The sequence below is a fragment of the Dromiciops gliroides genome, chromosome 2 (genome assembly GCF_019393635.1).
Source record: "Dromiciops gliroides isolate mDroGli1 chromosome 2, mDroGli1.pri, whole genome shotgun sequence".
NCBI classification, from domain to species: Eukaryota; Metazoa; Chordata; class Mammalia; order Microbiotheria; family Microbiotheriidae; genus Dromiciops; species Dromiciops gliroides.
This window is the reverse complement of record NC_057862.1, coordinates 233,210,205-233,236,443: the sequence shown is the minus strand read 5'-3', so window position 1 is coordinate 233,236,443 and position 26,239 is coordinate 233,210,205. Positions and strand designations below refer to the sequence as shown.

Sequence of the window (26,239 nt, the reverse complement as noted above, 5' to 3'; positions counted from 1 at the left end):
TTACTCTGCCATAAGATTATAGGATTTAGAGCTGGAAAAGGCATTAAGGGTCATCAATCTCTTATGCTGATTTTTACATCTCCTCTGTAAGGGATAATATAAAATTCTTCTTTATAAACAAACATATACCACTCTTTGTAGAATTATACAGAAAGCAGCTAAAGTATCAGACCTATCAGGACCCCCCACTGGATAGCCACTGGACTGATTATTCAGTCCAACGTGGTACCCAGGGCCCAAAACAACCTATACTGAAAATAGAATACAGGGGTAGCTAGATGGTACAGTGGATAAAGCACTGGCCTTAGATTCAGGAGGGCCTGAGTTCAAATCTGGCCTCAGACATCTGACATTTACTAGCTGTGTGACCCTGGGCAAGTCACTTAACCCCACAGAAAGGAAGGAAGGAAGGAAGGAAGGAAGGAAGGAAGGAAGGAAGGAAGGAAGGAAGGAAGGAAGGAAGGAAGGAAGGAGAGAAAAAGAAAGAAAGAAAGAGAGAAAGAGAAAGAGAGAGAAAGAGAAAGAGAGAGAAAGAGAAAGAAAGAGAGAAAGAGAGAGAGAAAGAAAGAGAGAAAGAGAGAAAGAAAGAGAGAAAGAAAGAGAGAAAGAAAGAAAGAAAGAGAGAAAGAAAGAAAGAAAGAAAGAAAGAAAGAAAGAAAGAAAGAAAGAAAGAAAGAAAGAAAATAGAATACAGAGTAACATCTAGCTGCTTTAAAAACAACAACCCCTAGAATACTGCCAGCATCTATATTGCTCTGGGAGTTTTACCCAAAATGTAAGAATTCTTGTTTTTCAGAAGTAACTACAAGAAGTTTGGCCCATGCATGCCACAAAAGCATTTCCAACTGTTATAGAGGATGTGAAACAGTGTCTAATCAAAGAGGGATTCCTTATAGGTGGCAAAACACTCCACATGCTCGTCTTTCGTGGAAGACGTTGTTCTGACTGCATCAAGCCCCAGAACACTTTGGAGGCTCCTAAATGATGAACCACTCAACGAGGCACAGCCCAACAACAAACAAAGGAAACAACAAATGGAAGAGGAATGCTTATAGTCTAGACAGCGATATGTGGTTAGTGGCTTATCAAGCATTTCTCCCCAGGGGACCTTAGATATCTACAAATAGACAATAAAATGGGCCCTGAATTGAAAAGAGGAAAAGTGTGGCCAGGATTGCATCTGGGATCTCATATAGCACCTGTAGTCACCCCAAGCTTCTCCCTAAAATAAACACACACGTCCTTTTAACCCTAATGGTGTTTTGGTGAAGCCAAATGGCTGCAATTCATGAAAGAGCACAATTTCCAAAGACTCAAAACGGGGGGGCTGCCCAAAAGGCAATGGAGAGACGTGGTGGGAGCAAAGAGATTATACCATATTACCAATGACAAAGTCCAATGACAAGAAAGACTGTAGAAGCTATCAAAGAAACGTATAACCCTAAAAAGGATGTGGGGCTGGTCATATAGCAAGAGTAAGGCAAAACCGAGGAAGAGTCTGTGTGCTGTATGGAGACTCAAATAATGTCAAGGGACCTCAATGAAGGTTCTACAACACTGTATAGACACCTCCCTTTGAAGGATATATAAGACCAGCAAAGATGGCATAAAATGGGAAGGTGTAGTTGGGAAAAATACAAAACATTAGCGGGAATGTTCATAGATCCATTAAAGTAAATTCTGAAGAAGAAAAAAGAAACTTTGAAAAGGTCTGAATCACAGTTTAAGGGCTAGGATTATGCAATCTAAATCCCAAAGATTTTGCAGCAAGAGATTCCAAGGGGCAATAAATTCAGTATTTACTTTGTACCCAAGTGTGTCCATTCCTAGGCAAAGTGCTTCAGGGAATACAAAGGAAGTAAGGATAGCATAGTTTACATACCCACTGTTGTGTTACAAAAGTTTCTAGCAAAATCAGGAACTGGGATATTGTTATTCCCCTAGAAACAATGTTCTAAACGGTGACTGGGTTCCTAGGCCTGGCCACAAAGGACTAAGATTAATCAATAATGGATCTGCCATTAACAGCGACTGAATTCTGGGTCCGTGGGAACAGAGTACAAGAGAAAGGAGAATGTCTTGTAGCAGAGAGCTGTATGTTATCAGGAATTTCTGACCCTGAAAAAAGCTCCCAAAGCCATGCCTTCGGCTGGGGGCATCAGAGCAAATGACTTCTCTGGGGGGTAGGGGAGGCCAAGTAAAGAGCTCAACCTAGTCTGTCTCTACCTGGAAACTTCCTACTTTAATTATTCTTGCTAACTAAGAGTCATCTCAGTGGTTTCTTTCAGAGGAAGTAATGCAAGCAGAAAATCAATACTTGGGGGAGGGGGCAGCTAGGTGGCTCAGTGGATGAAGCACCAGCCCTGGATTCAGGAGGACCTGATTTCAAATGTGACCTCTTACTTGACACTTATTAGCTGTGTGACCCTAGGCAAGTCACTTAACCCTCAGTGCCTCACCCCCCAAAAAAAATCAGTACTTCAAAGCCCTCTAGATTCGGTGCCCTAGGACAAGCCAGCCCTACTCTAAGTCTATCTTTGGCAATCTCCCACCTCCTATAGCCTTCTATTTTCAGGCTAAAGCCACCACCATCATACTCCTCTATGCCATTACGATCGAATGAGATATTATTTATTAGTGCTTAGCACAATGCCTGGCACATAGTAAGTGCTTTATAAATGCTTGTTCCTTTCCCCATTCCCCCTTTCTCCCCTCCCCCATGCTGTTCTTTGTTTTTTTTCTTTTTTCTTTTTCTTTTTTTTTGTGGGACAATGAGGGTTAAGTGACTTGCCCGAAGTCACACAGTTAGTGAGTGTCAAGTGTCTGAGTCCGAATTAGAACTCAAGTCCTCCTGAATCCAGGGCCAGTGCTTTATCCACTGAGCCACCTAGCTGCGCCTCCCCCCCCCCCACTGCTGTCCTAAGGTCTCCATGATAGCCGTATTCAAGCTTGCCATAATCCTAATCAAAAGCAGTACATGATTCAAACCTACCTTCCCTTTCCCTCCACCTAATCAAAACTTCCATTACCTCGGTATACCCAGATAGGCTAGCTAGTTAGGGAAAGGAAATCTGACTAAACTAATTTACTAAGATATGTGAATAACAGGTAAACCCTTAGTCTTCACATAGTTGTCTATAATTTTATAAACAGATTCATGGAAACCCAAATGATTCTCTAGATGGTAAAATTTTAGGGTAGTATGACAAAGTAAATGAAGTAAAAAAAAAAGCATCCCAGGGTTTTATGTGGGGAATATATTTTTGAGTAGGAAGAGTACTCTCTTGGCAAGTCAAACTTGATTCAAGGTCCAACCCCAAATTAAACTCCCCTAAATTATTCCAGCATTTCACAAATTTTTCCTTTTTTCTAGACCCAGAGATTTTCTGAACGCAAGTTTGGGTTTTTGGCGGGGGTTTGAAGGTTGTTGTTTTTTGGTTTTTGTTTTCCCCGTAATGCCTAGGAACTACAGCTCAGGATGAAAGTAAGGAAAGAGGTTGAGACCATGTAGAAGATAAAGAAGGGCTTTCCTAGCTGGTTGTTTGTAATTTGGGGACTACCTGTATATGACATGGTACCTACTCCCAGTTAGCCAACCAACCATACAACTGGCTGAAGAGGCCACAGCAAAAACAGAGCTCCTCACCTTCCCCAGAGGTGGATGAACATCAAAGAAAAAGGTTCGATTGATATAGTAACTTCCCATTTTTCCAAAGTGAGTTTCATCCCAACTGGAGCAAAAATAAAAGAAAAAGATGTCTTAGTAGTAATAGCAAGCAGCCCAGCTTCTGCAATCACACCTTAAACATGCTATGTATAAATCATGTCACTGTTCAAAGGATGGATGGTTCTACATTTCAGCTCTTACCCTCTCTCAGTCTCCCCTGAAGTTCAGGGGGAGGTGGTGGTGGTAGTAGTGTGAAATAATTTTCTAGTGATTTTCAATTTCTAATTGTTTCTGTAAACATAAAGTTACCCACACCCCATAGGTAAATACATAAGCTATAAAATGTGTGTGTGTGTTGGGGGGTGTTCCCTCTCATAAAACATGGGTGTTCCAGGTTACAAAAATCATGAGGACTCAAGACTGAACTACAAATATCATAACTTTAGCAAATGAACAGATGGGTATTCCCAAATCCATACTTATAGGTTTTTGTTCATTAATCCTGTTTATCACCACAGTTACCCTCTCCTGCTCCATTTTTCACACTTACATGTTTGTTATAATAACCAAGTGACAGTTTGATTCATTTGTCAGTGAAAAGTTGCACTAAAGTCTTTCTAACTAAAGCCCATTTTTTTAATCTTCTGTAAAAGTAGGCTACGTACTTCTATGCCTGCTCAGTTCAGTCCTCTCAAACTGAATATTTAAGAAGAGAACCAAGAACAATCTATTCCTACAGACCTGGTTTCCCAGAAGCATAATTATCTCCCTCTGATGTGGGAACAAGGGCAAAAAATATATATATATATATATATTTCTTGGCTGTTGCTGCCTAAAATTGTAGGATATTACCAGTGTGGGTACGGTGAAAACAGCTGCTGCAATGCCTTCCCCAATATCATTAGGCTAAATTCATTGCACATGGAAGGCAAATCCCAAGTGCATTAAATGATTTCTGTAATGATGGTTAATATAATGGGAGGGGGGATCGCAAAGCACTTTTTAAAAACATTCTAACACCACAGAATTATTATTTTTTCTTAAGTAAAATACAGATAGACAAGCTGGGTTGAGGGTTAGTGTCTCAGACCTTAAAAGTCCATTCTTTCAACAGGTGAAAAGTTTTGCAGACTGAGTCGGATCCAGCCTTTCACGGGCCGACCTCACCTCCAATCATGCCACGCCCCCTTAGCCCGCTCAGCCAATCAGATGGCTGCTCGTCCCCTCCCTCTCTCCCCCCCCCCGTTGCCATGGCGCCCTGGCCTCTCACCAGACGTGAGCCGGCTCGTGCAACCGGTGGAAGCGAGTGGCGAAGGCCAGCATGGTGATCGCAGCCAGTAGGACCCACCCCACAGCCTGCCCCGGGAGCTTTGGTCTCGGTTGCAAAGGCTGCTTAGAGCAGAAGCCGCCATCCCCGACGGCCAGCTCTGGCCCGGACACTGCAGCTCCGGGAGCCTTCGCTCTGCAGCGGCCCCGACGGAGGCGAAGCCCGGACTCAGCCAGGCCTACTCCCACCGCCGCCGGGCACATCCTTCCTCAGCTCTGTCCAGGCCCAGAGCTGGACCCTTTCTCCTCGCCCGTCTCGGCATGAGGCGGCCTGGGAAATGTAGTTCTCTCTTTGCTGGTCCCTCCCCTTAACCTAACCAAAGTTGACAGCGCGGGGCATTGTGGGGATAGTAGTGCTTAGCCGGCACCCCGGAAGTCTTGAATAAAGCACGGGACACTATGGGAAAGGTAGTTCTACGTGCTGTAGCGTTTGGAAGGAGAAAGTGAGAGAAAAGACTAGGGAGGGACTACCACTCCCAGGAGCGCAAGGGAAATCCCAGCCTATAAAAGGAAGCTAATCCAACCCCTCTCACATGAAAAATTAAGAAACTAAGGCCCTGATAAGTTCAGTGTTCTGCAGACGCTGTCCGGCGAGTCCCAGTCGTGAAGCTTTTTCAGCATACAGGGGTCCAAGATGCAGGCAGGAAAGGTCTGTGCACAATGGAAGGGGAGGGCCTGACGGAAAAGCCTAGGTGCCTGGGGCGGGGGGAAGAAAGGTGTCCAAGCTTCTGGCTCTCGTCCCTCCCCCCGTTCCCCCTCCTCCCCTTGGCCACCTGCCCCAAAACTAGGCCTAGCTACCGGAAGTAGAAGAGCGATTCCAATGCGTTAAACTTGCCGCGGCCCCATTGTACCCTGTGATATGTAGTCTCGAGGACTAGAGCGCTTAAAAAAACCTCAACGTGGATTAACCCGGAGTCGCACCACTGCGCCCTCTGCTGGGAGGGACCACTAAAGTCCAGAAAGGGGCTTGATTACTCATTTAAGGACAAGAAAAAAAAATCAGTCACAAAATCAGAACTAATTATAATCATTTCTATAGCACTTTAAAGTTTGCAAACTACTTGCCAAATGTCATTTTATCCTCTCAGACCTAGGAGAAAGATGGGATTATTATTCCCATTTGCTGATGAAGAAACTGAAGCACAAAATGATAAGAGACTTGCCCACGGTCGCACAGCTAGTGAGACCAGATATTTAACCCAGACATAATAAGTGCTTTATCCACCTAGCTGCTTCAAAACTTATGAACTAGGTCTCCTGACTCCCGGCCAAGTACATAGAGATGCTAACCAGTGTCCCTACACACACAATCACTGTGTAATTTGGAAGGTATTTTATTCTCTTATGATTAAGTGTCGTAGAGTGGTTAACAAGCCAGTCTCAGAGCTAAGAGCACCTGGGTTCAAATCCTGAACCTAATGCATAGTAGCTGGATGATCTGGGTAGGTCACAACTTCCCTGGGTTACAGGCAGTTCCTAAGATGAGGAGGTGCTGACCTGCATTGGTAGGAGTTTCCTATACCGGGAAAATCACAGTCCCTATTCTGTACTGACTTAGCCTGCTCTAGTACTCTCTAGTAAAGTCATGGACAAGACTGTCACAATTTTGTATTTGTATTCCTGGGACCTAGCACATAGTAATAAGTGCTTGTTGATTGATCTCTTTGCATGGTTGGTCAAGTAGACAGTTCAGGTTGCACAGTTTCCTCGGTGTTTACCTTGAACCCTGATACCACCACTTTGGACTTTCTCCCAGTGACGCATGCTCCTAAATTTAATAAGCCTCTTTCTCTTCTGCAGCCACTGTTCTCAGCCAGTCAACCCTGAAGAAATTAATCTAATAAATTAGAGAGCATTTAAGAGTTAGTTGCTGATAATACGGCAGCCAGCGGCCCATAGCAGGGGAAGAAAAGGGTGCTATTAATGGAAAGAAAGCTAGACCTTTAATCAGGAGACCTGAGTTGGAATATCAACTCCAATACTTACCAGCAGTGTGACCCTGGAAAAGTCACTGAATTTCCCTGAACCCCAGTTTCTTCATCTGTAAAATGCAAATAATATTCCCACTACCTAACACAGTTTTATTATGAAAATGAATTGCAGGCAGCTAGGTGGCGCAGTGGATAGAGCACCGGCCTTGGAGTCAGGAGTACCTGAGTTCAAATCCAGCCTCAGACACTTAACACTTACTAGCTGTGTAACCCTGGACAAGTCACTTAATCCCAATTGCCTCACTAAAAAAAAAAAAGAAAAGAAAGAAAATGAGTTGTCAAAAAACTTTATTAAAGTACAGTATAGGTGTGTTATTTATTATTGGTGTTTCTATTAGCCACGATGCTAATCCATGAGAATGGATGTGTCTAATGTTGATATTTCAGGTGGTAGAGATATTTAGGGATTGCCTCTTCCCTCTCCACCCCAAAAGCAAATTACAACAGGATTTGAGTGGACTGCCTTCACTGAAGTCACAGTCCTAAAATAAACCTATGTGACCTAATCTGAGGATCCTTGAAGCCCCTGTCTCTCTTCCCCAATATATCTCCTTCATTGTTCTGTAAAGTTCTTCTCAGCAGTAAATCCCCCAATGATTCCTGAAGACTTTCCCCACCCTAAAATATCTCCCACACTACAGTCTCAAATTGGGCCATTATCAAATTCATTCTTTGTCATTCCTGTTACTTTTTTTAATTTAATGTCACATTGTATCAGAAGCTTGACAAATATCAGATCATCTGTTTGGCTTTTAAAGCCCTTCACTCTCTGTTTGGCTTTTAAGGCCTTTCACAGAGTGCCGGGGCTCCTCTCCTACTTTTCTAGTAGTCTTATATTTTTCTCTCCTCCATTTACTTACTTCCATACCCAGAGACACTTACTTCACTCAGTTTGTTCCTCAAACTACATCTTAGCATCATTCCTGGAATAGTAAAAGCTTAATCAATGCTGGTTGACAACACAAAGGGTTCATGTACACTCTGGGAACTTTTCTCAGAATCAGCTGGTCCCCCATTCAGGAAAGCTGGGAAAACTATAGGCATATCATATAAACTACAGGCAGCTAGGTAGCTCAGTGGATAGAGTGCTGGGCCTGGAGGCATGAAGACCTAAATTCAAATCCAGCCTCAGATACTATCTGTGTGACCCTGGGCAAGTCACTTAAGCAATCTTTGCCTTAATTCACTGGAGAAGGAAATGGCCAAGCTCTCCAGGCAAAGTTCTCCAAGGAAAATGCCATATGGGGTCACAGAGTCAGACACAACTAAACAATAAAGTACACCCATCAGACCATCTCCTCACTTGCAATGGAGTTCACCCTACAGAGGAGAAAGTTTTATTCCAAGAGAGAAACTGAATAGAAATCATTGAATGAACAACCATTTATCCCAAAGATGTATATGAATCCCAAGGGTTACTTATGGTCTGTCACAAATATGACAGCTCTTACTAGCTGTGTGACCCTGGGCAAGTCACTTAACCCTCATTGCCCTGCCCCCCCCCAAAAAAAATGACAGCTCTTTCTGACCAAGATCCTTCCCCAGAAGTCCTGTCGTGTCCAGCTTCTCCCATCAGTGGGAAGGGAATGTTGTTTTCTTTTCTTCCTGTCATTTCTTTTCTTTCTTTTTTTTTTTAGTGAGGCAATTGGGGTTAAGTGACTTGCCCAGGGTCACACAGCTAGTGTCTGAGGCCGGATTGGAACTCAGGTACTCCTGAATCCAGGGCCTGTGCTTTATCCACTAAGCCACCTAGCTGCCCCTTCCTGTCATTTCTAATGGCTCCATAGCTTGGCTACTGAGTCCTTAATTTCTCAGGCCAGGCTGGTAAGTCTCCATAGAGTTCCAGTTGTTCCATTTCATTTCCAAGCCAAATGAATGCAAAAATATTTTCCAAGGTTGTCATTATTCTTGTAATCAACCAGTTGATCAATAAGCATTAATTAAATGCTTCCTGTATACCAGGCATTGTTCTTTGTTCTCTCTCCACAAACTTCTTTTGCTCCGTTACAGGTCACACATATATCCTCTAGAGAAGGGCAATTTATTTCCCTCATTTGCTCAAACGGGAAATGGAAGGGGAGAAGGCAAATATCCAGGACTCCCTATACCTATAATCATTGATTGCCCTTTTCCTAGGGTCCAGTTTTAAAAATATAAATACTCCCATTAAACCTTTAACACCCTAGTGTAAAAGAATTTATCTGATTCTTTAGAAATGGAAAAGCACCCAGGATCTGGGAGGAAAGGGGAAGTGAAAGGCCCGGCCATCATGGGGAAGGGGGTGCCAAAAAGACTCCCATTGCATCACAGTTGTACCTTAGGCTGACTCACTTTGCACCGGAAGTGGGTTCAGCAATCCAATGAATAGATTGTTGAAAAAATGAAACCCCACCAATACCAGGCCACTAGACGTCCCATCTTTCCCAGGCGCAAAGGTAACCTAGCATTGAGCCAAGTAGTAGAGTACTAGCTTCCCCATTGGCCCCTGCACTCCACCCCCTTATTAACTCCTCCCTTCCCCAAGCAGATTTTGAGAGAAATTCCTCTGTTCAAAGGTCAAAAGAGCAGAATGGCAGTTCCTGAGAAGGTAAGGCTTTCTGGAAGCTAGGAGCCCCAGCCAGATGCAGGCCCTTTGATTCTCAGTGAAGAAAACTTCCTGTCCTCAGAAACACATTCCTTCCTCTTCCCTCTCCACCCCAAAAGCAAATTACAACAGGATTGGAGTAGACTGGTTTCCCTAAACTCATAGTCCCCAAAAGGGGGAAACAGACTTACATGACCTAATTTGAGAAGCCCTGGAGCCCCTGTCTCCCCCTCCCCCCAATATATCTCCTTCATTGTTCTGATACTCTCCTCAGCAGCAAATCCCCCAGTGATTCCTGAAGACTTTACCCCCAAAATATCAAATGGGGCCACTATCGAATTCATTCTTTGTCATTCCTATTACAGTTTTTCAGTGTCACCGTGTGTCAGAAACTTGATGAATATCAGATCATCTGTTTGGCTCTTAAAGCCCTTCACCCAGTACCAGTGGCTCTTTTCCAGTCTTCTTATACCTTGCTCTCCTCTGCTATTCATCTTGTTTCTTTTCTCATCTGTCTTGTTTTGTTTTGGTTTTTTAGCTGGGCAATGAGGGTTAAGTGACTTGCCCAAGGTCACACAGTTAGCAAGTGTCTGAGGCCAGATTTGAACTCAGGTCCTCCTGAATCCAGAGCCGGTGCTTTATCCACTGCGCCACCTAGCTGCCCCTCTCATCTGTCTTAAAGATCCGAAGGCTTTCGGTGACTTCTGTCCCAGAACAGTACAGCTCTTCCTATTCTGCAGGCCCACCCCCTACCTGAAGAGGGAAGCAAGGCATCCATCTCTGCCCACCCTAGAAAGAATTCTGTGACTGAGAACAGAAAGCACCAGTTAAACTCCTCTACCCTCTCTCTTCTCAGCCGATCCTCTATTCTTATTTCCGAAGCTCTTGTTCCTGGAGAGTTCGAATAGGTAAGAGTGGTCTCCCTTGCCCATCCCCCTCCCCATATTCCTGGGGAGAAATATTCCATATTTCCTGGAGAAACTACAAGGGGAGCGTGGGGTGGTATCAGGAATCCAGCCAAAGATAGGAAGTCCACCTGCACTGCTTTGGGGCAGAGCTGGCATCCGGTCACTTCTACAGCCCCTCCAATCTGCTAAGCATTACTAAATGCTGGGTTCCCACAGAAAAACAGAAAGGGGAGGAAGACATTATTGTCCTGTAGTAATTGATTCTTCTCTTCAGTCTCTGGAGCCCCCTTAGTAATGATACACTGACCCTAATAGAATCCAGCTGTCCTAGCAGCTCCATCTTTGGTGGAGGCCAGGAACCGGGCCCGGCATTTATCACTATTGCTTTCCTTGCCAGGCTCTTATTTGATTTTGCTAACTAATCAGACTATGCAGGTCGATCTCCTACCTAGATTCCCCCAGAGCCTGCTGGAAAAGGGAGGGAGGGTCTAGTAGAAGGAGCAGTCATTAAGCTCTGAACCAGGGGTGGGGAACTAGGTGAGAGCAGGGTCATGCACTTGTCAGAGCCAGCCAGACTTTGTTCCCATGGCGTCATCTTCAAGCTGTAGTTGTTATCTTACTGAGCCTGAAGTCAGGAAGATCTGTGTTCTCAACTCATTTCTGGCACTAGCTGTGTGTGTGACCATATGCAAATTATCTCCTCCCCTCCCAATATTTTGCCTATAAAATGGGGATAGCAATTTGTAAACCTTCAAGTACCATATAAAGTAAAAGTCATTATATGACTCTAAGGCAAAACACACACACACACATACACACACACACACTAATAGCTGCCCTTTAAGCTTTTTTTTTTTTGGTGAGGCAGTTGGGGTTAAATGACTTGCCCAGGGTCACACAGCTAGTAAGTGTTAAGTGTCTAAGGCCGGATTTGAACTCAGGTCCTCCTGACTCCAGGGCCGGTGCTCTATCCACTGCGCCATCTAGCTGCCCCTGCCCTTTAGGCTTAAAGGCAACCCCCTCCCTCTGTTTTATGGGTAGAATCTAAGAATTACGGAATCTTAGAGGCCCAACCCCTGTCCTTATTCAGCATCTGTTCTATAGCATCCTTGTCTGTGGGTCACACCAGCTTTGCTTGAGCATTACCAGTATTGAGGAAGTTCACTCTTTCAAAAGGAAGGCTTTTGTTTTTCCAACAGATAAAGCTGATAAGAAGTTTTTCCTTATTCCAAATGGAAATCAACTTCTCTGGAACTTTCCACTCCCAGGTCCTGAGGGAAACCTCACTAAAAAAAAAAAGTTCTTCAAAAAATTCATCTTCTGCAAGTCTTTCCTAGGCATCACAGCCCAAGGCTGCCTCCCATAACCAGTTCTTTGTATGTGTGTTGTTTTCTTATCTGCAGCTCTAGCTCTCAAGGGAATTGACTATGACATCTCTCCCGTTAGTCTCATAAAGGATGGGGGGCAGCAGGTAAGAAAATACAGTAAGTCCATTGGGTGTACGAAGTGCTGAATTTTTTGGAGAAGATAGATGGCATTTCTAGGTTTGGCGAGATAGGATTCTCATGGAGGCATTGACTTTTGAGCTAGGCTTTGAAGGATGAGTCAGACTTCCCTGAACAGAGATAGTAGAGGCGGGGGCAGGGGGGTCATTCCAGGCACAGAGATGAGAAGACTTAGGACATGTTGGGCAAAGGGGGTTTGTCTGTGGGATCTAATTTAGGCTGAGATCATCAATAACGACAATGACTTTTATATAGTTCTTTAAGTGCTTTACAGATAATATTTTATCTCAACATCAACCTCACTTAAGGCCCATGATTGGGGAAGCAATAGGATCCCAAATACCAAAGCAGTGCTTCCCCCACAGGGAGGTCTGTGCTCAGGAAAGGAGAGAGGACCCTTTGACAAGCTGGAATGTTCCAAGGGGAAGGAGGAGCGGGGTTAAATCTGGAAATATAAATTTAGGCCAGATTGTGGAAAAGCTCGAATGACAAGTTAATGAGTTTGGCCTTTATTTGGTAGAAAGGAAGAATAGAGCTGTGTCCCTCCCCACCAACCTGACTAACCCAGGCTTTCCCTTTGGGACCTTGTCTTCACAGTTTACTAAGGAATTCCAGACGCTGAACCCCATGAGCCAAGTGCCAACCCTGAAGATTGATGGCATTACCCTTAGCCAGTCAGTGAGTACCGTGGATCAGTCAGCCCAGTCCTCATTCCAGTAGGGGGACTGGGAGGGCTTAAGCCACTTTTCCTTGCTTTCTTCTCTTTCCCCTCTCCCACATACACACCCTTTAAGCTGGACCTTTGGGCCAGAATTATGGGAAATTTCTAAAGGTTCCTTTTGCAATGAGTATGGGGCAGATACATGTTGGAAGCACACAGAGAACAAGGCCACCATCCTTACTGTCCCAGTACTTCAAATAGATCTGGGCTTCAGCAGGGGAGGGCACCTGGGATACTGGGGGGAGGGGCAGGAAAATGAAAAACAGTCGGCTTCATTCTCACTCCCCTGGGATCACTTTCTCCTTCCTGTCTTGTTTCTTATCCCTGTCCCTTGTGGCTTGCAGCTGGCCATCATTGAGTATCTAGAAGAGACACGACCAACACCCACCAGGCTCCTGCCACAAGACCCAAAGAAAAGAGCCAGTGTCCGCATGATCTCAGATCTCATTGCTAGTGGAATTCAGCCCCTGCAGGTACGGACCTTTAAATACACCAAGTCATGAAGTCCCATCGTGGTATCTGCCCATTGTCCAGAGAAAAATGACAGAGCAACAAGGAGAGGAGTTCAAACCACCTCATGGAATCATAATTTTTTTTTTGGTGAGGCAACTGGGGCTAAGTGACTTGCCCAGGGTCACACAGCTAGTAAGTGTTAAGCGTCTGAGGCCAGATTTGAACTCAGGTCTTCCTGACTCCAGGGCCGGTGCCCCATCCACTGCTCCACCTAGCTGCCCTGGAATCATAGAATTTTTAGAGAGACTTGTGATTTTATATAATCTAGCCCTATCCCAGCCAATCCTACTGTATACAAGGCACTGAACTACCTAAGGAAACAAAGGCCAAATGACCCATCAAGGAGATAAAAGATATAAACATAAATCTATCCATGATCATTCGAAGGGGAGAGAAATTACAGTAACAACTAGTAGGATCAGGACGTTTGTCCATAGGCTGAGCCTTGACAAAGCTACTGAGGCAATAGAGAAGTGGTTTGTTCTAAGTTCTATGCATTTTTATAGAAGTCCAGGCTATGAACCAGATCTCCTGACTCACAGTCCAAGATTCTTTTCTACATCATAGTACCTCACTCTAAGTGGGGCCCAGGCTGGAAGTGACTCATTCATTCAGTGACTGATTGTGCTCCTTGATGGTAGGCAATGGCAAACCAAAAACAACAGAGAAGTCTTGCTGGCCTCCTTTGCAACTATCTCTAAGGAGTTCTAAGCCTAAAACTATTCCTGATTTTAGAGTAGGATTATATATTACTTTAGAAATGTTTTCCTTATTATTATGAACTTAAGAAATATCAACATGAATATTTTCTTATACAAATTAAAACAGAAAAAGAGGCCTGCATATAAAGCTGTGGATCTTCACTACATACAGCTCGGTTATTCTATTCATTTATTTGTTTGTTTGTTTATCTATCTCTATTTATTTTGAAGCTTAAAACTGCACTAAGGCTTTTGGAACATGCTGTATTTCCAATTTAACATAGTAGTTCCAACACTCACCCGTTTATCTCCTTCTGAGTTTCTTGTTTATCTCGTCTGTTTATTTTTTAAATGATTTGTTAACTCCTTTATCTCTATTTTTCTTCCTTTTTTGTTTATCAATGTCATTACCATATCAATCACTTTCCAACTTGCCACTCCACCAAAACAAAGTGGAAGCTCTCTCTTGTAACTACAAATAGACAGCTAGGTGACACCATGGATAGAGCACTGAACCTAGAATCAGGAAGAATCCAGTTCAAATCCAGCCTTGGTCACATCTCTTTGGGATACAAACCTAGTAGTGATATTTATGGGTCAAAGGGTCATAGTTTAGTGGCTTTGAGAATATAGCACTAACTTTATTTCAAGAATAGTTGAATTTCACAGATCCAACCATACCTGTACCTGTCTTCCCATAGCTCCCCCAACAATTATCATTTTTGTTTCTCATCTTAGCCAATCTGATGGGTATGAGGCAGAGTGATTTTAACTTTAATTTTTCTATTAGTGATTTGGAGCATTTTTCTTAATATGGTTGCTGATAACTTTTGCTTCTTTGCTTATGAACAACCTGTTCATACCCTTTGACCATCTGTTATTTGGAGAAGAACAGATTTGTTGACATCAGAACTTTATTAGAAACATTATTAGAACTTTATTAGAAAAATTCCTACAATAATTTTTTTCCCATTTAACTGTTTCTTTTCCAATCGAACTGCATTGATTTTGTTTCTGCAAAAACCTTTAATTTTAGGCAAACCTCCAATTTTATCTCTTATGATTCTCTCTATCCCTTGTTTGGTCAATAATTCTTTCCCTATTCATATTAGTTAAAGGTATCTCCTTCCCTGCTCCTCTAATTATTTTCTGATACTACTTTTATAGCTAAATCATATATCCATATGGAACTTATTGTGGTATATGGTATAAGATAGTGGTTTAAACCAAATTTCTGTCAGTTTTCCTAGTAGTTTGGTTTTTAAAAAATATTTATTTATTTGTTTTATTTATTTTTTTGCAGGGCAATGAGGGTTAAGTGACTTGCCCAGGGTCACACAGCTAGTAAGTGCCAAGTGTATGAGGCCGGATTTGAACTCAGGTCCTCCTGAATCCAGGGCCGGTGCTTTATCCACTCCACCGCCTACCTGCCCCCTTCCTAGTAGTTTTTGTTGACTAGTGATTCCTAATTTCAGTAGTTCAAGTTCTTGGGCTTGTTGAAGACTATGCTACTAAGTTTGTTTCTTGGCCTTATGGAGGTAATCTGCTGTGCTAATCATCATTTCTATTTTTAACTGGTATCAAATAGTTTTGATTACTTCTTTGTGGTATAGGTTAAGATCTAATACTACTTAGGTAAGCCTCCCCTCCTTCCCATTTTTTTTTTCATTTCTTCCCTTGATATTCTTGACCTCTTTTTGGCAGGGGGAGGGTCCTCCTGATGAATTTTTTGTTGTGTTTTATAAAAGTAAACTTTTGTTAGTTTGATTGTATGACACTGAATCTGTAAATATATTTAAGTAGGGTATTGTTATTTTTAATATACTGGCATGGTCTAGCAAGTAATCTCTCAGTAATTATTTAGGGCTTATCTTTATTTTTGTAAGTAGTGGTTTTAATTGTATTTGCATAATTTCTATGTTTGTCTTAGTTTCTGAATTCCCAGATATTTTATACATTCTATAGTTATTCTGAATGAAATTTCTTCTTCTTTCTCTTCCTGATGGGTTTTGTTTGTAGTATATAGAAAGGCTGGTGATCTTTCTGCTGTACTCTATATTTTAGGCACAAGCCTGCTAGGAAAATCTTATCAATTAAGCTAAACTAATTCTAAGTATTTTCTATTTAGAGAGAGATTCAAAAATGGAGAGAGTTTCCTGTTGCCTTTAAATATCTCTGATAGTCAATATCAGAGAATTATTTCTGATACCAGCCATTTTGGAATTACGCTTTACATTATTCTTTTTTTGTTTTGTTTTGTTACTGTTTTTGTGGGGTAATGAGGGTTAAGTGACTTGCCCAGGGTCACACAGCTATTAAGTGTCAAGTGTCTGAGGCCACATTTGAACTCAGGTCCTCCTGACTCCTGGGCCGGTGCTCTATCCGCTGCGCCACCTAGCTGCCCCTGCCCCTATTATTCTATTTTATTTATTTATTTATTTTTTAGCGAGGCAATTGGGGTTAAGTGACTTGCCTAGGGTCACACAGCTAGTAAGTGTTAAGTGTCTGAGGCCGGATTTGAACTCAGGTACTCCTGACTCCAGGGCCAGTGCTCTATCCACTGCGCCATCTAGCTGCCCCCCCCTATTATTCTTAATCAACAAAATTCCAAAGTCAAGATTAAGCAAGTGTTCAGAGACTAAGTAACAGTCTCAGAATAATGATAACTTAAAATGTCAGTGCAACTTTGAAAATCATTTTTATGAACTCTATTTGACAACTTACTCTAAGGACTCTCCTTTCCAGCTGGCCAAAAGTCAACTCAAGAGATACTTCCATTAACATAAATAATCAAAGATTGCTTCCTTCTCTTAGTCTTACCATTACTGTTTGATCGAGGCATGGGGAAAGAGGGCAACACTCTTAATTGGAGCAAACAGTTGCCTTCTTATCTTTATGTGATTACCACCTTGACTTCATCCTCCAACTTAGTTCCTCCCTGTACTTCCATTCAGTTTCCTCAAAGGAAGTGGTTAGGCTTCTGGTAAAGGGGGCAGGAGGACGGCAAAGGATTTGGTGCAGGACATTGCTTTCCTAAAATTTTGATTAAATATTGATAATATTTTTTATTTAGGTGTGACCTAAGACCTTACACTAAAATATTGTCCTAATATTATTTTGTAATGTGTAGTTTTAAAAGGCAATGGGGGAGGCAGCTAGGTGGCACAGTGGATAAAGCACCAGCCCTGGATTCAGGAGGCCCTGAGTTCAAATCCAGCCTCAGACACTTGACACTTACTAGCTGTGTGACCCTGGGCAAGTCACTAAACCCTGATCGCCCCACGCAAAAAAAAAAAAAAAGGCAATGGGGGCATGTGGGGAGGGAGGACCACCTCGATGTGCTTCCACAACTGCTACCTCTGCTTTTTAAAAAATTTGTCAGGGCAGCTAGATGGCGCAGTGGATAGAGCACTGGCCTTGGAGTCAGGAGTACCTGAGTTCAAATCCGGCCTCAGACACTTAACACTTACTAGCTGTGTGACCCTGGGCAAGTCACTTAACCCCAATTGCCTCACTAAAAAAAAAAAAAAAATTGTCTTGGGGCAGCTAGGTGGTGCAGTGGATAAAGCACCGGCCCTGGATTCAGGAGGACCTGAGTTCAAATTTGACCCCAGACACTTGACACTTACTTGGCTGTGTGACCCTGGGCAAGTCACTTAAACCCAATTGCCTCACCCCCCCCCCAAAAAAAATTTGCCTTTATGTTTCAAGTGTGTTGCTTATAAACAACATGTTGCTTCTTCTTTCTAATTCATTCTGCTACCTTCCTTTTTATGAAGGAGTTCATCCCATCCAAGTTCACAGTTATGATTATTAATTTCATAATTCCTGCTATTATATCCTCTTATTCTTCTTTACATTGAAGAAAGGAGTGGAGAAAAAGAAGGGATCTGATCAGCACTTGTAATGTTTAATTAAAATAGTCTGTTCCTATTTTTCTGCCCTGCACCTCTTCACCAGTCCAAGACTCTGATATCTGGTTCTTTTACTTTTTTCTTTTTTAATCCTCCCTTCATAATTTACCTTCTGAAGCAGAAGCTTATTTTACTTGTGTCTACTCCTTCCACAGATCCACTCTGACTCTTTATCCCAACTCTCCTTTTCCTGTTCCCACTTAATTGCCTGATGAATTTAATGTGTTTCTATACCAAACTCTGTGTGTGTTCAGCCCTCCCTTATGCAGTTCAAATAAGAATAGTGTCCCCAATCCCTTCCTTCGTGTTTAAATACTTTTCTCAAGAACCCTATTTACTTGAAATAAGAAATTTCTCCTCCTTTTTCCTCATTTGTTCCTTGTCACCTCTCTTTTCTTTCCTTTCTTAAAACCAACAAAACAGAACTATGTGACGGCCTCATTGTTTTTCACACTTCTTCTGGGAGCCTTAAAAACATTAGAATTCTGAAGGGACACTTGTCTCTTTTTTCCCTATTAGAACGTAGGTACTCCATCATTGTTTAGCCCCTTCCCATAGCTCAAATGTATTTAGCTTTCTAGGTCTCTTTTGACCCCTTTGTTTCCATTTCAGAGTTTCTTCTCATTGGGCTTTTCCTCAGCAATTCTCAGAAGCCCTCTGTTCTATTAAAGGACATTTTTACTTCTATAGAATTATACTCAGTTTTGCAGAGTAATTTATTTTTTATTGTAAACCTTTAGCTTTTACCTTTTAGAATATTATATTCCAAGATCATCTCTTCTTTAGAAAAGTTGCTAAGTCTTGTATTCTACCTGTGGCTCCTTGGTACTTGAATGCTTTCTTTCTGGCTGCTTGATGCATTTTTTTTTCTTTGACTTGCTAGCTCTCAATTTTGATTAGGAAACTATCCGATGTTTACATTTAGGTTTTCTTTTTGGAAGTGATTAGTCAGTGTTCCTTGTTATAACAGATATGGGTAGTCTCTATTATTTCTTGAAATATGGTATCCATGTTTTTTGTTTGGTCCTGGTTTTCAGGGAGTCCGAATTTATAATTAATTTATGAAATTATTAAATGGGAACAGGCATGTCCAGTATTCACCAGTAATACAACTGGCAGTGGGAAACAGGGTGGCTGTCACACTTTACTTAGCCACAGAGATGTGGGGGCAAACCACACAGCAGAGACAAGTGTCAAGAGATTTAGAAGCAGACAGCAGGGTAAAGAATGGTAAAGGGTGGGGCAGCTAGATAAAGATAAAGCACCAGCTCTGGATTCAGGAGGACCTGAGTTCAAATATGGCTTCAGACACTTGACACTTGACACCCTCATTGCCCTACAAAAAAAAAAAAAGAATGGTAAAGGGAAGCAGATAGAGTCAGGAAAGGAATGGGGAGGAGAGACACGGAGTATCTCTCATGTAACCATTGATTAGAGTTGAGAGCACTCATCAGTATGGACTTGATGGAGATGTAAGAGTGGTTGGGGGCTGGAGTTTGAGGTCTCATTTTTATAGGGTGGTTTTTTTTTTTTTTGGAAAACGGACTGACTCTTGTCTGTGTTGCCTTGGGGGTTAATTCATTAACATATCTAAATAATTTCAGAGTCGTTAGTAAAAATTTAAAGTTAACATATCCACATCATCTCAAAATTGTCAGCATCATTGATTTTCTGTTGATTTTTACTGTGGAGGTCTGGAATTTTTCTGGGATTTATATATCACAAGACCAGAGGCCCTCATGACAGCACCTAGACAGTATCTACTAAATTGAGCATATTTACCAGGATGTGTTTTGGTTGGTGTTTGATATAGTTTGTAAATTTATGCTCCTTTGATCTTAAGGCCAGTTTGTACATGATTTCTAGGCTCCTATTTGCAATCTTATTCCCTGCTATTGGCTCCTTATAAACTTATTATGCTGACTAGAAGGGGAGAGGTGGTCAGGAGGACCAGAACAAGATACAATTTTAACACAGAGTCCAATGATTCTTAAGTTTTCTTGGTCATTCGTTTTATAATATATACCTTATAATTTTTTTGACTTTGTCAAATTCTTTTGACTTTGTTCTAATATTTCTTGTCTCATGAAATTATTCAGTTCTGTTTATTTCATTCTGTTTTTCAGGGAGTCCCCTATTTGGGGGAGGTTTTCTACTATTTTTTTTTTCTGGGCAATGGGGGTTAAGTGACTTGCCCAGAGTCACACAGTTAGTAAGTGTTAAGTGTCTGAGGCCAGATTTGAACTCAAGTCCTCCTGAATCCAAGGTCAGTGCTTTATCCACAGCACCACCTAGGCGCCCCCTGGTTTTCTACTTTCTGTTCTAAACTATGCCTGTTCCTTTCTACCTTTTCTTCCTGAACTTTAATATCATTTATAATTTCTTTTTTTTTTAATCTTTTCCTAATTTCTCCTAGTCCCTCTTTGTAGTCTTTGTGGCTAAACATGTTTTTCCTTCTAAAACTGTGCTTGTAGTTGTAGACTTACTCTTTTCCAGGTTTGACTTTTGGGTTTCTCTTAACCTATAAAATATTAATTTATAAGTTATAATTATTACTTTATAATTTATTTAATTTTTTTCCTATTTCCTTATTTTTAGCCTCAGTTCTTGGATTGAGATTTTGTGCTCAGACCAGTCACTTCTGGCCCTCTTGGATGGTTAGGATTTGTTTGCTCCTGTCCCCTCTGTAGTGTGGGTGCTGTCGCTGCTGCTGATCTGGATGGGCTGGGGGCAGCTAGGTGGCACAGTGGATAGAGCTCCAGCCCTGGATTCAGGAGGACCTGAGTTCAAATCCTGCCTCAGACACTTAACACTTACTAGCTGTGTGACCCTGGGCAAGTCACTTAACCCCAGTTGCCTCACCAAAAATATATATATATATTTTTAAATGCTTGATCTAGATGGGGTGGCGGGTATTAAGTCTATATGCCTAAATCCCTGACTCTCACATCAACCTCCTGTTGGTTCTCCAATATCTGTCTTCCTTGCACAGTCTTTAACTGGGAATTGTTCCATCCCCAGCTGTGGTCCTGGCAGGCCCCACTGGGATGCTGGATGCTGGCTGTCTCAGCCTCCTGCGTGCTCCACAACAGTGGGGCTCTGACTCCTACTCTGGCTCCCAGTGCTCCATAGAGTGCACTCTCAGGTCTTGTCTCCCAGTACTTTGGCCTGTGGGGGCTGTTTCTTTTCCTCATTGCTTTTGTGATGGGCCAGGGCTAAGATCTGCTTTAGAGTCCCAAGTACTGGAGTCAGCACTGGCTCATGATCCCCCTATTAGAGTGTTGGATGGCTCTAGGCCATTTTAAGGGAGCTTGCATGGGTTCCCTGACCGGGTTTCTGTCCTCATCTCTGTATAAAATACAAGAACAACTACCTTGTAATCTGCTAAGTTAAATGCTACTTAGGCTCTCTTCTTCCTGGCCTTAGCACCTCGTCCATGACTACAGCCACACCTGCAAGAACTCCAGTCCCTGGGCCTCTCTTGCTCTTCTATCACATCTTGCACTTTAGGCAATCAGAGAAGAAGATCCCAGGGACCAGCCATCTCTACCAAATCCCCCAAACCTTGAGAAACTAGGATCTTTACATAGGAGAACCTCTCAGGACAAGAGGAAGGAACGACATCTCTCACCCTATTAGGGGACTATGGGAAGGGCTAGTGCTGAGTTGACAGAATCAGCAGGGCTACTAAAATCTGACCGGTGGATTTCCTTTGGCTTATCAGAACCTATCTATCCTAAAGAAAGTGGGCCAAGAGACCCAGCTGACATGGGCACAAGAAGTCATCAACTCTGGCTTTGGAGGTGGGTCTCCATCCTGTTCTGCTCTCATGACAAGTCCCTAATCCTGGAATTTCAGAGGACTGGTCCTGCTCACCCAGTGCTGCTTCTCTGATCTCCCTCTGTTTTCTGCAGTGATGATGGTAGAATGGGCTGGGAAATGGAGGGACTGCAGGGCCAGCAATCGGGAAAGAGATGGGTTGGACAAGGGGCCAAATTGGTTTAATGGGAACCAATCGATCTCAAACCAGTGGTCAAGTCTCAGACCTTTGGTGCTGTCTAGTCTTCCCTTTCCCGGGTCACTTATGTCCATGTCTGCTTGAAAATGACATCCAAGAGACTGAGGCCAATGGAAAGATGAATCTTGCAATATAAGAGCCCTACTTTGTGCCTTATTGCAGGTGGGAGAATTTGCTCCAAATTCCCCAGTATCCTCTCTGTTCCCTCTCCCCCAGGAAGCAGCGTCAAGCCCACAAATCCCAACTCAGGTGCAGGTGTTCTTATCCCCATTTTATAGAAGATGCTGAACTTCTTCCTTCTTTCTGTACATGGAATAAGGCCTGGCCAGAGATCCCTCCCTGATTTTTATTATCTTCTTTTCACAGCCCTAGAACGTGTCTTGCAGAGCACAGCAGGGAAATATTGTGTGGGAAATGAGGTAGGGACCATCTGATATCCCCATTCTTCCTTACTCTTGGCCCCTGTCAGAATTTGTTACTACAACTAAACAGGACTTCCCAAAAGAACTGAGCCAAGCCAATCAATGCTGAAAAGCAATAGGCCCTTTTATTTGGCATGTTTAAGGAAAAGCCTACAAGGGAAGGCTATTGGCTTAACTGGAGGCATCCAAAGTGGGAGGGGCAGGGCAGGAACTAAAGAAGGGTACTAGGATAGTCAAGTTAGCCCCTCAGTGGGGCTTCAGCTGGGATGGACACCTTCAAACTAGGGGAGTCATTTGAGATTTCTTACACTGGAGTTGGGACCAGTGTCTTCAAAGAAGGACAGTGGCAAAGAAAGACTCCCAATAGGAGATGTCAACAGGAAGCCCGTGGTTGATTAAACCTTGGCTGGCTACCATAGACAGTCTTTGGGGCAAGGGATGGGATTATTCAGGCTTAAGACTGCTTGACTGTTCTATCGAGGTTGCCAGGGATATAGTCAGAACCCAACAGGTACGTGGTCAGGGATCCTGGACCAGGACCAAATTTGTCCTTTCTCTGCAGATTTCCATGGCTGACATATGCCTGGTGCCTCAGGTGACTAATGCTGAGAGGTGAGTGAGAACCTTATCCCCCACCACACACACCATTGTCTAACCATAGAGAGCCTTCTCCATACATAAGCAACTAACTTTTCTCCACTTGACTCCCAGCTCTCTGGTCGCATCTCAACTTCTATTTCTGTAATGGAATTCCACTTTCTTTTACTTGAGAGACCTAATGAAATGACTTCACAATCACTGAAGAGATGATCTAGCCCTTGGCTTCTGCTCATAGGAAGGTGAAACTGCCCACATCCTAGCTCCCTGGGAGTCATCCCAACAGCAACCCTCCCCCCAGAAAGCATTTGCCCACTTTACACAAGTGTTTACTGCCTATGAGGATCCCCTAAATTCTCTTCAGAAATCAGAATGAACCAGGGTCCAGCCTTCCAGCCCTCCCCATTCCCTCCTTTTACTCCAATACGGCAAGTATCAGTTGAGTTTCTGTTATGTGCAGGGTTCCATTAGACACCTAGAGGAATACAAGACACTTCCTGATCCCAAGGATCTTGGGTTTTATCCAGAGAAGGAGTTCTAAATCTTTTTTAGTGAACCCCCCTCTTTGCATAATTTTTTAATGCATAGAATTACAAAGGACACCAATTATACTGAAATAAAATTATAAAAAAATAAGTTCAAAGATCCCAGATGAAGAACCCCATAGTAGAAAGATATGAAAAGATAACTCACAAAAATTGATAATATAAAGACCAAATGACACTGCACTATCTTCAGAAGGCCGAATACAACAATTGCCTTTGCAATGCCTACTTCTGTTTTGATTTTTTTTTTTGTTTAGTCATTTTCAATTGTGTTCAGCTCTTTGTGAAACCCATTTGGGGTTTTCTTGGCAAAGATACTGGAGTGGTTTGCCATTTCCTTCTCCAACTTGTTTTTCAGATGAGGAAACTTGAGGCAAACAGGGCTAAGTGACTTACCCAGGTCATACATCTAGTAAGTGTCTGAGACCAGATTTGAACTCAGGAAGATGAGTTTTCCTGACTCCAGGCCCGGTACTCTATCCACCGTTACTACCTAGTTGCTTTCTTTTCACCTCATAGGAATTTCCCTGTCTGGTTAAATGAAAGTTCAAACTTTCCTCTCCCTGCTTCTCAGGTTCTGTTTCTCTTTGCTGACATCCCAGCCTCTGCTCAGTGACTAATATTTATATTGCAGGTTTAAGGTGGACCTCTCCCTATACCCCACTATCAGCCGCATCAACAAGACCTTGCTCACCATAGAGGCTTTCCAGGTGAGCCACCCTTCCCGGCAGCCTGACACCCCTCCAGAACTTCGGGCCTAAATCCTGACATTTCCACCTCAGGGACAGCCAAAGAGTGTGAACTGCAGTTTTAAGAGCCACAAAGATAAATCATGCTCCATGAAATGAACCTTGGCATAGAAATCAAGACACCTAGGCTTTACCAACCACAGAATTCCTCTGAACCTTAGTTTCCTTTTCCATCAAATCCAAAGGTCAATAGTACCTGTTCTACCTACTTCACAGGGTTAAGGTGATTGGGTTCAATGCAATTATTTAGGCAAAATTCTTGGAAGAACATGAAGTGCTGAATAAAGAAATGATGGGGGGGGCAGCTAGGTGGCGCAGTGGATAGAACACCGGCCCTGGAGTCAGGAGGACCTGAGTTCAAATCCAGCCTCAGACACTTGACACTTACTAGCTGTGGGACCCTGGGCAAGTCATGTAACCCCAATTGCCTCAAACCAAAAAAAAAAAAAGAAAAAAATGATGGGAAGTACTACCTCCTCTTTTGGGGGGCTGCTTCCATGAATATTTATTAATTAATTAATCTTAATGTTCATCTATACCCTCAACTCTGGATCCAAGAAGAGTAAGCTTATCCTGTTAAGCCAGAGCAGTGGTAGAGGAGATTAGGCAATTTCATTCTTCCCAAGTAGTGAACCAGCTCCTAGTTCATTAAAGGCCATGCCTTTAATGACAGCAAAAAGAAGAAAACACATACCTCTGGAATTTTCACAGCCACTGAGCAGTAGCTCCTCCATGTTTCAGGGGGGCTTGAGGGGGAAGGGGAAGATAGGATTGGAAAGGAGAGAGCAAGGAAGGAAACTGGCTTCTTTGCAACAAAGAGTTTCTGTTGTGCAAATTCTCCAACCAGGCAGAGAAGTAACTCACCTGTAACTTAGTCTTAGAGAGCAGCCTGGGAGCAGTGAGGCTAAATGCACATTGGTACACACCCTATATATGTCCAGAAGGACTTGGATTTAGGTCTTCCTGCCTCCAAGGCCAGCCCTCAAGCCACTTTGCCAAGCTTACATTTCCATAGTCAGACAAATAAGCCACAGTTATGGTCCTGAGATAAATCTGGTGGAACCTTTAAATTAACTCTAACTATACATGGTAAAGAAGAAAAGATGGAAATACTAAGTCCATGAACCTTTTAGCCAATAGCTTCATTGTCCCTACCACTCATCTTTTGACCAACACCACAAGCAAGGAATCAAATTGACTACCCAAAAAGTATTCATCTTTCCCTTTCCTCAGCTCCTCTGAGAAAATCAAATTGATATTGTCTCCATTTTTATAATTGATTCTATTCTGTATCACCACCCAACATTTTGCCTAAGTCCCTAAGTCACATTTCTTTGGGTTAAGTTCAGAAGTTGTTCTTTCTGAGTTGTTTAAAAGTTCAGTTTTCCTATAAATTGCTTTAATTAAAAGATCTGTATGCTACTAGCTGTCTGACCAATTAGAGGAAATCTATATACTATTATATACTATATAATCTATATACTATAATCTATATAATATCTATACTATATACTATCTATATACTATATAATCAATATACTATAATCTATATAGCTATACAGGTAGACACCACTAATGAGTTTTCCAAAGTGGAAAGAAGAGCTGTTACTAGCCCTACATACCTGATATCCAGCCAATCATATTGTCCCCCGCTATAGTGATGCTTCTGACTTTGTAACCAATCATATTGTTTTCTCCATCTATGATGTTGTCATAATTTTTTTGGATGCTCCCCCTTTTGTCTGTAAACATTATCTGTTCTCATTCGAGGTCTTTTTGGCTTGCTGAGGAGCTAAAGACCCCTTTTATTGGTAACTGCTAGCCTTACTAATAAATCGAATGTACTCAAAGCTTTGTGCCTCAATTGACCTTAATTTCAAGCAGGACAGCCGGAAGTAAGAGGTTGGAACAGAGGACACTGGAAACCTCAAGAACCTACAATCTGGAATATTATCCCATAGATAAATTGAAAATTGGTAGAGGCAGTGATATGTTAGTAAATGTTTAACAACTGGCTCTCTAAGAGGAAAATTTAAGTACAATACACTTAAACAATTTGCATCATTACCTTTTTCTCT

At 42.4% G+C, this 26,239-nt stretch overlaps 2 protein-coding genes across 4 annotated transcripts in view; one reads left to right on the top strand and one right to left on the bottom strand.

Annotated features, from left to right (window-relative positions):
• Positions 1-5,283, bottom strand: part of POMT2 (protein O-mannosyltransferase 2) — a 41,270-nt gene extending 35,987 nt beyond the window's left edge. Inside the window, exons 1-2 of the mRNA XM_043986195.1 lie at positions 4,938-5,283; positions 3,647-3,731 (exon numbers count right to left, since the gene is read on the bottom strand). Coding sequence (XP_043842130.1) covers positions 3,647-3,731; positions 4,938-5,197 — 345 coding nt within the window. The 5' untranslated portion in view covers positions 5,198-5,283. The remainder of the gene's footprint in view (positions 1-3,646; positions 3,732-4,937) is intronic.
• Positions 5,284-5,507: 224 nt separating this feature from the next.
• Positions 5,508-26,011, top strand: GSTZ1 (glutathione S-transferase zeta 1). 3 transcript variants are annotated; one of them, XM_043984271.1, is made up of 9 exons: positions 5,508-5,642; positions 10,425-10,476; positions 11,880-11,947; positions 12,579-12,659; positions 13,047-13,175; positions 21,555-21,633; positions 22,215-22,267; positions 22,833-22,882; positions 24,047-26,011. In XM_043984271.1, exons 1-9 carry the CDS (start codon positions 5,628-5,630, stop codon positions 24,171-24,173), a joined length of 654 nt encoding a protein of 217 aa, XP_043840206.1. In that variant the 5' UTR covers positions 5,508-5,627; the 3' UTR covers positions 24,174-26,011. The 3 variants fall into 3 exon arrangements, with proteins under 3 accessions (XP_043840206.1, XP_043840207.1, XP_043840205.1); XM_043984270.1 differs by lacking the exon at positions 5,508-5,642 and adding an exon at positions 9,525-9,571; XM_043984272.1 differs by lacking the exon at positions 10,425-10,476.
• Positions 26,012-26,239: the final 228 nt, after the last annotated feature.

Bases quoted from the DNA above. Each gene is read 5' to 3' on its own strand.
- GSTZ1 (XM_043984270.1), top strand. The intron at 13,176-21,554 runs GTACGGACCTTT...TTGGCTTATCAG, and splicing joins GTGGAATTCAGCCCCTGCAG to AACCTATCTATCCTAAAGAA. The intron at 22,268-22,832 runs GTAGGGACCATC...CTTTCTCTGCAG, and splicing joins AATATTGTGTGGGAAATGAG to ATTTCCATGGCTGACATATG.